We start from the raw sequence: 11,569 nt of genomic DNA on the forward strand, positions 1-11,569 counted from the left end.
TTCCACGGTAATATCAGTGGCCGGTCAAGTTTCTGAGAAGTGGCGGTTCGGTGGAAGTCCGTCAAGGCGATCCATTGTCACCGCTACTGTTTAAGGACAGATCCGTCATGATGCAGTTTGCCCTGCCTTGGCGGGTGGACTACGGAATAACGGCTGCCACGACATCATCGCTAGCAAGGCTAGCCTCGCTGTCATAGTAGACGGCCAGGTGGTCTCACCGCCGCAGGAGCATCAAGCAACGGTTGCGAAATACGCTGGCAACAGTGCACTCATCACAGGTGTGTCCCAAAAACCTACACGTCTCGGAAGAGAAAACCTCCACCACCGCAGCGACCATTTGATGGAACGGGGTGTGGTGTCGAAAGTCCATAAACACACTTAATGTTCCGTGGAAACTTCCATCAGGGAGATATGGTTTGCAACGCGAAGAGCACCGCAGTTGCAGCGGTGACCGCATCTTCCCCTGGGACCTTGAAAATCCGTAGAAGTCATCTGCAGTTTCAATGTATATTTCAGTCTGCCAAGTTATGGAAATGCAGGTTTTGACTATAATCTACTCGAAATCAAGAGCGAAAAAAACCCAAATTTGTCCCAAAAAGAGGGGATTTAAGATCATATCTGCTCTTCTAATGTAGATTTGGGTGCATTAAGAGGCGAAGAAGCAGATTCTGACAGGGATTTTATCGAAATCGGCAACTATTTGATTTAGAAAGGGGCTTTACACCCATGATAGTCTAAGCTGATATTTGCAGTTTTGATGCGGTTTTAGATACGATATGAATCGAAGAAGCCGATTTTGACTGGAATCTGTTTAAAATGACAAAGAAAAACCTATTATCAATTCACGGAAGTGAATATATCCTGGTAGGTTTCCGACGTTCCTTCTATCCATTCAAGTTTTAAATTTTAAATCGAGATCGGCTCCTAAGACTATACGATGCCGGCGGGGGTACCAAAATCAAGAAAATGAGTAAACCGATACCGGATTCCCGTAAAATGGAGTGGTAAAGCGTCCCCTATGGGGCAAAAAATTGCTCTGTTTTCCCAAAAAAAGAACCGTTTTCGAGTTATGGCCATTTTAAAATCGAAAAAAAATTTTCGAAAAAGGGCCGTATCTCGGAAACGGAGCGTCGGAGGCGAAAAATAAGCGAATTTTCGTACCGAGTTTCTTAAAAAGCGCGTAGAGTGGTGCGGTTTCGTAAATACTATATCCTGGTAGGTTTCCGACGGTCCTCCTATCCATTCAAGTTTGAAATTTTAAATCGAGGTAGGCCCGCAATACTCTATACGATGCCGGCGGGGGTATCAAAATCAAGAAAATGGGAAAACAGATACCGGATTCCCGTAAAATGGGGTGGTAAACCGACCTCTTTGGGGCAAAAAATTGCTCCGTTTTCCCAAAAAACGAATCGTTTTCGAGTTATGGCCATTTTAAAATCGAAAAAAAAAAATTCGAAAAAGGGCCGTATCTCGGTAAGGGTGCGCCGGAGGCGAAAAATAAGCGAATTTTCGTACCGAGTTTACTATAACGTGCGTAGGAGTGGTGCGGTTTCGTAAACACTATCGCCTGGTAGGTTTCCGACGGTCCTCCTATCCATTCAAGTTTGAAATTTTAAATCGAGGTAGGCTCCTAAGACTCTATTCGATGCCGGCGGGGGCACCAAAATCAAGAAAATGGGAAAACAGATACCGGATTCCCGTAAAATGGGGTGGTAAACCGTCCCTTTTGGGGCAAAAAATTGCTCGGTTTTCCCAAAAAACGAACCGTTTTCGAGCTATAGCCATTTTAAAATGGAAAAAAAAATCGAAAAAGGGCCGTATCTCGGAAACATTGCTGTGGAGACAGTGACAACCCCCTCATCTACACTATCTTGGAGCATTTCTAAACCTAATATGCGCCCCAGCCCTTCACTATTGCAGTAGAATGTCGCAACAGCACAGGGGTTAACCGCCAAACAAATTCGTGCGCGTCGTATTGCTTCCCAGGGGATTTCCCCTGCGAGGGGTGTGGCCGCAGATACTTGACGGCTGCTGGCCTTTCGCAACATCGCAGACAGTACTGCCGGGGCCCAGTGGAAGAGGGCCCTAGTGCATGCGCGGAATGTGGCCGGGCCTTCCGGACCTTTGCCGGCATATGCAGCCGCACCCATCCTGAGGCGTAATGAGGAGTGTAGAGCTGGCGGATCGACGTAAGGCCGATCGTATCTCGGAGCTGGAAAGGTTCGCCATCTGCTTGGCTGAGCTCGAGTACGATGGAACCGCGGTGAACAAACACCTAGCATATAGGTTCCACCGTACGGTTGACGCCATCAAAAACCTCCGTAAGCTCAAGAGTTACGGCGTATTACGAGCTCAGTTAGAAGCCGTGCAGAAGGAGGCGCCGGACCACCCGACACATTCTCCCGTCCGGTTCGACCGGCCTCCGCAGGCCCGCCCCGTCGCTGTCCCCGCCGGCCGAGGATGGCGACTCCGTGTTTCGGGCCGGGCCGCCAACATCATCTGGTCATAATCATCGCCTTTCTGAGTCATATAGTTGCCGATTTCGATAAAATCTTAGTCAGAATCTGCTTTTTCGCCTCTTATTGTACCCAAATCTACCTTAGAAATGCAGATATATACTTAAAACACCTTCTTTTGCGACAAATAATTGGTTTTCGCCCTTGATTTACGGAAGATTATAGCCAAAACATGCATTTTCATAACTTAGCGAACTGAAATCTACATTAAAACTGCAGATAACTACTTAAAAATTCACTTCCTTGAATTGATAATAGGTTTTTCTTTGTCATTTTAAACAGATTCCAGTCAAAATCGGCTTCTTCGATTCATATCGTATCTAAAACCGCATCAAAACTGCAAATATCAGCTTAGACTATCATGGGTGTAAAGCCCCTTTCTAAATCAAATAGTTGCCGATTTCGATAAAATCCCTGTCAGAATCTGCTTCTTCGCCTCTTAATGCACCCAAATCTACATTAGAAGAGCAGATATGATCTTAAATCCCCTCTTTTTGGGACAAATTTGGGTTTTTTTCACTCTTGATTTCGAGTAGATTATAGTCAAAACCTGCATTTCCATAACTTGGCAGACTGAAATATACATTGAAACTGCAGATGACTTCTACGGATTTTCAAGGTCCCAGGGGAAGATGCGGTCACCGCTGCAACTGCGGTGCTCTTCGCGTTGCAAACCATATCTCCCTGATGGAAGTTTCCACGGAACATTAAGTGTGTTTATGGACTTTCGACACCACACCCCGTTCCATCAAATGGTCGCTGCGGTGGTGGAGGTTTTCTCTTCCGAGACGTGTAGGTTTTTGGGACACACCTGTGATGAGTGCACTGTTGCCAGCGTATTTCGCAACCGTTGCTTGATGCTCCTGCGGCGGTGAGACCACCTGGCCGTCTACTATGACAGCGAGGCTAGCCTTGCTAGCGATGATGTCGTGGCAGCCGTTATTCCGTAGTCCACCCGCCAAGGCAGGGCAAACTGCATCATGACGGATCTGTCCTTAAACAGTAGCGGTGACAATGGATCGCCTTGACGGACTTCCACCGAACCGCCACTTCTCAGAAACTTGACCGGCCACTGATATTACCGTGGAAGCCTTGCTGTACGCCGTCATCACATACTCCATGAATGGACCACATCTAGATTTGCCGTGTTTTCACAGAACCCATCAGCGGTCATAAAAACACGTTGGCCCTGATCTATAACGTTCGAATTCCCCAGGCGGATAGCCAACACACGGTTAAACTGCCGCAAGCGTACTGGAGCTACGGTAATCGGTTTATATTCTCCTGGATGTTCTGAGAAAGCTTTCTTTGGTAGTAGCGAAGTTCGAGCCTTGAGAAGCCGCTCAGGTATTTCGTAGGTCAACATCACCAAGTTATAGAAGAGAGCACGCATTCTGGCAGGCATAGCCTTCCATTGGCGAGGCGTAACTCCATCAGGGCCCGGCGCAAAGTTGAGCTTAATTTCGTTTTCTGAAATTTCTGCTTCCGTCATTGCGTCATGCGCTAGGAGTTGGGAAACAACTTTCTAGCCATTCCGTGAGCAAGTGCAGAATCGGTGGTCCTTCCAAGGCCCGTCGAGCTGTCGTGATAAGAAGATTGCAGGAGTAGGTGTCCGTATCAAACAGGCCATTTGCAAGCCTCTCTCACTTTTGTCCTCAGTAGTTCCTCGGCTCTGCCAGCGGCATCACGTAAATTCACCGCCGGACTATTGAAGGCGGACGGGGTGGATCCATAGAAGAACTCTACAGTCCGCTGCTGACTGCAGCCGTTGCTCTTGACCGTCAGAACTCAAGTTCAATAATGAGCATAATGGCGCCTGTAATTGCTTCCAACGAACGCCCTGACATTTTTTGGAGTAGGAAGAGGTTCAAGAAAGGTTCCCCCTTCTCAGCCATGATCTCGAGTTCCTCGCGCTGCCAGCGCACTTTAAGCTTCTCGTTTCTGTCCTCCTGGTGTGCCCCCCACCAGTGCAACCCTTGTCCAGACTTGGTGGTAAACGATCTACCGCATATCGGACAGAGAAATTCATCTGTGTTCGTCGGTCCGGCTACGCCGTTGGGATCGGCAACGGACATCGATCGCTCGGGCTACAACGCGGCCGTCTTCCACCGCATTGTTAGGCCTACTTAGTCACGGATAGGTCCACGGTGTCAGGCCTTAGTTGCGCTCGTTCCCTCGCAACAACACAATCGCCTCGAAGAACTTTGGACCACCCGGCCGCCGGAAGATCGGATTCAAAAACCCTTACTCGCCCGCTGAATACAACAAGCACATTTACAACATCAGATAGAACTATTTCTATTTAATCAGTGTCAAATTGTGTATGACCTACAAATGAAGTACCCCAAAATTTTTAATAGTAGCCTAGAATTCTCAGCAATTTCTTGTAAAACCTTCAAACTATGCAAAAATATCCTGCAGATTTATCGTTTAAATTCTTTCTGTTACAGCTGAACTGATTCTGGTAATTCCCCCCTTTGTGGGGGAATAATTTCTGTAATTTTTGACCATCCGAAAAACTATTTCGTTTTCAGCGTGATGACAAACGAGAACTTTTCCAGACTAAGTTTTACAAGGGTTTGTAATTTTCAAAAGTTATTTCGTGAGATTGTTAGAGTAAAACTTGCAGTTTAATTGTTTATTATATTTCTTGTAATTCTTGTACCTTAAAACATGTTGCCTAAGCATTTTTCCTATGTAGCTATTTAACTGACCTTTGCAGTTTGTTAAATCACTCATATTTGTCACATTTGTTGTAATTTCTTGAAGGAGCAAGTTTGTGAGTGGGAGTCCTATAGACACCACTTTTAAATTTTTAAAATGAACTTGTGCATAACACAACAAGTTTTTCACAAAAATACGAAAAAGGTACGGATGACACAGACTGTTGGTATTCTCTCAATAGCGATTCCTAGCTCTCCGTTGAAATGAAAATTAGTAATTTTTTTCAGAAAAATTGCGGCAATGTGGCAACTCAGTTAGTTGGGGGTTCCGCATACCTTCTCTGCGAAAATGTCATAGCCAACTTCGGCGCATCACTTTTTACCGTAGTAGGGCCACTATATTATCTTATAGCTATATTGCAGCTACCAATAATTTGTTTAAATACTTAATTTATAAAACCAGTAATCTCCTGATATCAATAAACATAGTATCTTTCTTTTTTTACTATAAAATAATTAAGTAGAAAAAAATTATAAATTCTTTAATATTGTTAACTTGAACTGCCACTAATGTGCCCGAATATTAAAAAAAATGGAAATATGGTGTATACTTACAATTTTCCAACAAGCTGTAGGATATTCTAAGTGAACTCCCGACGACATATGGAAGTTAGTTTTACAAACAAAACAAAGCACACACCGGTTCATGTAGACGATATCAAAGATAGTAACAGTTGAATATAGAAATAGCACAAGGACGTGCGTAAAACATCCTCGGTATATCTGAGGGGACATCCTAAGGATATACTGTTCAGCTAAGGGACATCCTAAAGACGTCTCAAGGATATATGATGTTAATAATTGGAACATTCACAGTATATCAGATACGTATGTCCGTAGGATGTTTGTTAGAACATACTAAGGATATGCAGTTATACTAGTTGAGACGTCGTTAGTATATCCGAGTGTGAAGATATAAGATCTTATATAGATACACCGGTGGACCTTAATTATTTGGTTATATCCAACAGCCTATGAAAAATACTGGAAAGGTAATGTCCAGTAGTCCAATGGGTTGTACAACTACAAAAATTCTATCCCAGTATTTGGTACTGGGGCGTGATAGGAATTAACCTATTGGGAATGGTTGGCGAAGTCATCACTGGAATAGCGGGCGATACTTGAAATGCACAAATTTTGTCCAATTAATATTTAATATTTTATTTTGCTTTTGATGGTTAAAAGCGAAGGCCTGCCGGCTGATGCCATTAACAAAACGCATTTTAAACACATCTGATTTTTTTCTATTGTAGATATGAAAAAGTCGTAGTTATCTAATATAGCAAAAGTATAGAACAACCAAACCTAAAGTATCTTAAAAATAGAGTAACTAACCAAAACAAATTAATTATCGAAGATTTATCGATATAACCCATTTTCCCGCATACCCTGCATTTATAATGTTTTTTTAATTTTTACAAATACTTACGTTGTTCCGAGAAGGTTAAAATTTTTATCAAAGATGGAGGTCAATGAGTTCTATTCACAGATCCCATAAAACTCCCCCTACCCCAGTCCATTTAAATAATATTAATTATTTTTTAAAAATTTGCAGCCTTATGCATAAACCGCTCTCGACGGCAAACGGTGTAACTTGTGGGAATCTTTTTAGTATCGTTGGATAGAGGAAGGACCAAAGTACTTAACGTGTAAATTTCAATTTTTCAAGATAATAGGTAAATAAGATATAAAACGTTAAAAATTGATCATTAATTTCTAACTCGATTTTTCCATTTAAAATGAGATTTTAAGGTTATTTCTCAGCCCATACGAATCCGAGAAAGTCGAGATTTTTACGAAAGATACACACCAATGAGGTCTATTCGCAGGTACTATAACGTCCCCCCCCAACCCCCTATTTTGGGTTAATATTTGCATTTTATTATTTTCGTATTTATCGTGTTTTTTTTTTTCAAAAATTTTAACGATGCGGCCGACTATCACGTCATCGCCCATCTCCAAAACGATCATTCTCTGTCCGTTACAAAAACCCCTCTGCACGTTAAGATTTACCAAAAGGACTACCACCGAACCGATCTTCAAATTCAACCGATGTGGCGGTAGTCCCGACAAATCTAAACTTTCGATAATTTCACTGGTGACTCCCGTCGCGAGGGGATTGGCGATTTCGTGATCGTCGGCCCCATCCTCGTTACTCTGTCTATCGTAGGAATTGGTCGCCAAAAAGACCCTCTCCGATCCTGACGGATCGGGGAAGATCTTTGAGATGATTTCGTTCAACTCCTCGACCTCGCTGTTCACGGGACAAAGGATCGACCGGAGGGCCAATCGCTCGGCTAATTCCAAGAATCGCTCGTTCGTCCCGGGAAGAGCGAGCATCGATTCGAAGACGTCCCCGTAAACAAAGTCGACGAGTTGTTCGCGCGATTTGACAATTAATTTGAGAGGAACGAACAGACAGTTATCGGAAATCGGTTCGCGTCCGTTGTCCGAAACGATTCTTTCCCCGTCGCCTACTCTCCTGATGAAATTCGACCATTCCACCTCTTGCGGATGAACACGCATGTTTTCCGTTAACGTGCACAGTTGAAAAGTACTCCATGCCGGATGCGAAACGATGGACTCGAACACGGACGCCATTCCCGCTCGCCTACCCTTGACAACGGGAAGCAACTGCTTGGGATCGCCGCTAAGAATAACGGTTTTCCCACCGAACGGCCGTCGCGATTGACCGTATTCCCGACACACGGCATCGATCATTTCCAACATCCACGACGCCAACATAAACACCTCGTCTAACACGACGAGTCTCGCGTTTCGAATATCGTCGGCCGCCTCCGACTCGCCCACCAAATTAGAAACCGGCGTATCGTCTACGAATCTTTCTCTAGGAATACCGAAAGAAGAATGAATCGTAGCCGCGTTCCGGATTAACGTGGCCGCGATCCTCGTAAAAGCCGCGGATACGTACGGTAACGCGCGAAGTTCCGCCTCTTCCAAAATAACGTTGACGGTCGCGGTTTTGCCGGTGCCCCCTTCGCCGGTCAAAACGAAAACGATACCGTTACGATTGCATACAGACTGTAAAACCTCGTAAACGAATCCCAGCTGTTGATCGTTGAGATCGATCAGATGCAAATTTTGATTCGGTCTCGGAACGAAAGCGAATTCCTCGAACGTAACCTCTTCCTCGTCCAAAAGTTGTTCCGCCTCCTCGTCGTAAACCCAATCGGAAATCCAATCCCGAGGAAGATTAATTTTTTCCATCGAAGTGGAGCATTCGACCAGAAATCGATCTACGAAACTCCAAAGGACCGTATACCGACAGGTACGGAGCACGTGCATCCTTTCGTTTAAGTCGCCCGCGTCCTCTTCGTCGATATCTCTGATTAAATCGATATGAATCCTATGCACGTCCGCGGACATACGCCTGCACCATCTCTTAAATAAAGTTCGGGGATTCTTCGACGGATTGTACAAGAGAATTAGAGCGAACGCTTCCCTTAAATAAAACGGATGACGAAGACGATCCGCTATCCAATCTAAAATCTTGTCCGCCTCTTCGTCGTCGTCCGGGATCAATTTTAACGCTACGCAAGCGGCCTGATACGAAGGACATAAAACGCCGTTTACGGTTTTCGCGTCCACGAACGAAATCAAACCTGTCACGTTGCCCAAAATCATTCGTAGATAGTAGCGCTCCATATTCCCCGGACTCGGATAAACCGGACTCATACGACCTATAGAACTGGTGGGTCGCGACTTGGCGACCCAACGACCTTGCCGCCAAGAGTGCGTTTCGACGATGTCGACGTAGATTATTTTGGTGAAAAACTCTTTAAATTTATACTTTTTTATGATGGAGCCGTCTAGTTCAGGTGAGTACTATAATTTGCAGTGTTAAGGTGGCTGATACTTTTCGATTTCCCAAGAAACGGTTAGAGGTTTAGTTTGGTTCCAAGTTCGTCCAAACTTTCATTTTGGTGTGGCTATAATCTATACTATCTAGACAATTAAGGCAAACTTTAAAATGTTGCAACCTTTTTGCACTTTTGTTTAAAATAACCATTTAAATAGGCAAAGTCAGTGCTTCTGAAAAGTACATATTTTCGTACGGATAAAAACCTCAATTTTTATTGCTTTTATTACTTGCAGGTGCGAGCTCAGCTGTTATTTTCATTGTTCGGAGGGAACTTTGCAATATTTTAAAAAGTTCTGAAAAGAGAAACGTAGAAGAAAAGTTTAATTTTTTGAGGGAGCATGTTAGAGAAAGGATAAAATGTCCTGAGGAGAATCTTAAAGAACTTGATCAAAGATTGTCGTATTTTAAGTCACAATTTAAGAGCAGATGGATGAAAGCAGGCAGGGTGGAGGATAAATTTGCAAAAAATAATCAACATTGGTTGGATACTTCTATTTCTTTTCTAAATTATGCAATAAAAACACCAAAACAAATGGGTGGCCCAAAAATCAACTTTGAAGAGAGCGTAAAAAGACCGAAATTTTGCGAAAATCTACCCCACTCGAGGAATTGAAGTATGCAACCCAGATGACTTTAAGGGCAGCGGGACAAACACATGCCTCAAAATTAATGCAGGACATGTCAATTTCTCCAAAACGGGCAAGTAAATATAGAAAGGCGTTCATGAAGATGGAAGAAAGTAAATGTCGTCTAATATCAGGTGAAGATGCTCTAGCTTTATTGGTGGACGCCAAGTTGTCAAGACATCAGTTTTGCTTATTTAGAAGACCAAGAAAAATTTCCTTCTAATAAAGTTGTGCAAGCAGAAAAGAAAAAATGCTATCCAAATCAGGAGCACATAAAAGTAACTGAGGTATTAGCAGAAGTTCAGTTACAAGCTTTGCTCAACCACACTGCAGAACGCCTATTGATGACTATACAAGGTAATATCAATTTACTCAATGACGAACAACGAAAAAAGCTTTGTTTAATTAAGAAGTGGGGTTGCGATGGAAGCTCAGGTCATAGTTCTTATAAGCAGGCGTTTCATGGATCTGAATCGAGTGATTCAGCTGTTTTTATAACATCACTTGTTCCTCTTCATCTTATTTGCGATCTAGATAGTAAGAACCCATTAGTGATCTGGCAGAATCATTGTCCATCATCCACACGATACTGTAGACCTGTGAAAATTGAATTCATTAAGGAATCAACGCAAGTGTCTTTAGCTGAAAAAAGTAGAGTGGATAAAGAAATAGATACACTAAGCAGCACTGATTTATCTCTCTGGGGCAAATCAATTTCAGTCGCTCATAGGCTTACTTTAGCAATAATCGATGGCAAAGTATGTAACGCCCTAACAGAGACCTCATCTACACAACAATGCTATATTTGCGGAGCAAGATCGCAAGAATTCAATTCAATTGACAAAATGGTAAACAGAAATAAAAACAGAAAACCTGCAATTCGGGATATCAGTTTTACACGGTTGGATCCGTTTTTTTGAATGTCTTTTACATTTATCATATAAACTTCCAATTGAAAAGTGGCACGCCCGCGGAAATGATAAAGAGATAGTTGCAGAAACGAAAACAAGGATTCAAAAGCTGTTTAGAGAAAAAACCGGTTTAATCATTGATAGACCTAAACCCGGTTTTGGCAACTCGACTGACGGGAATACCGCTAGGCGCTTTTTCAAGAACCCTGAGCTCTCTGCCGAAATTACAAATATTGATATCAACCTGATCAGGCGCATGCATACAATATTAACAGTAGTTTCTAGTGGACAACAAATAAATGTCGACAAGTTCCGAGAATTCGCACATGATACTGCAAGACTTTTTGCGCAGAAGTACCCCTGGTACCACATGCACCCCACATTCCACAAATTCCTCATTCATGGGCCCGAAATAATAGCCCATGCTTTACTACCCTTTGGCCAATTAACCGAAGAGGCTCAAGAAGCGCGAAACAAGGATTTTAAAAGATATAGAGAACACTATTCTCGAAAATGTAGCCGTAAAAACTCCAATGAGGATATTTTCAATTTACTTTTATTGAGCTCAGATCCTGTAATAACAAGCAACAGGAAGATATTGATTTACTAGTATCTACACCCCCACCTGATAATGAAGATCTTGACAACGAAGAACCATTGGACTTACAGAATGATGCTAATAGTGATGACATCTACCCGTCTTCCAGCAATGATAATGATGATAGTGATGATTATGATGATGATCAGTGATGACCCATTCGCGTTACCGTTTTACGCTCCCGTGTGATCTGATTCGAGGACACTGCCACACACGCATTGCGATGGTCTTAACGTGATGTTGACGCAATGTGATTTGTGCCCAGTGCTCTGAATGTCAAAGTGAAGAAATTCAATCAAGCGCGGGTAAACG

The 11,569-nt window shown here is 43.1% G+C and overlaps 1 protein-coding gene across 1 annotated transcript; it reads right to left on the reverse strand.

Moving 5' to 3' along the window:
- Nucleotides 1-4,297: 4,297 nt before the first annotated feature.
- On the reverse strand, nucleotides 4,298-11,083 carry LOC132705070 (uncharacterized). The gene is made up of 3 exons (XM_060675502.1): nucleotides 11,018-11,083; nucleotides 7,178-9,085; nucleotides 4,298-4,603 (listed from the first exon to the last, which is right to left on the reverse strand). Exons 1-3 carry the CDS (start codon nucleotides 11,081-11,083, stop codon nucleotides 4,298-4,300), a joined length of 2,280 nt encoding a protein of 759 aa, XP_060531485.1.
- Nucleotides 11,084-11,569: the final 486 nt, after the last annotated feature.

Source organism: Cylas formicarius, unplaced genomic scaffold, assembly GCF_029955315.1.
Source record: "Cylas formicarius isolate icCylForm1 unplaced genomic scaffold, icCylForm1.1 PGA_scaffold_7__23_contigs__length_41026272, whole genome shotgun sequence".
In the NCBI taxonomy this organism is placed as follows: Eukaryota; Metazoa; Arthropoda; class Insecta; order Coleoptera; family Brentidae; genus Cylas; species Cylas formicarius.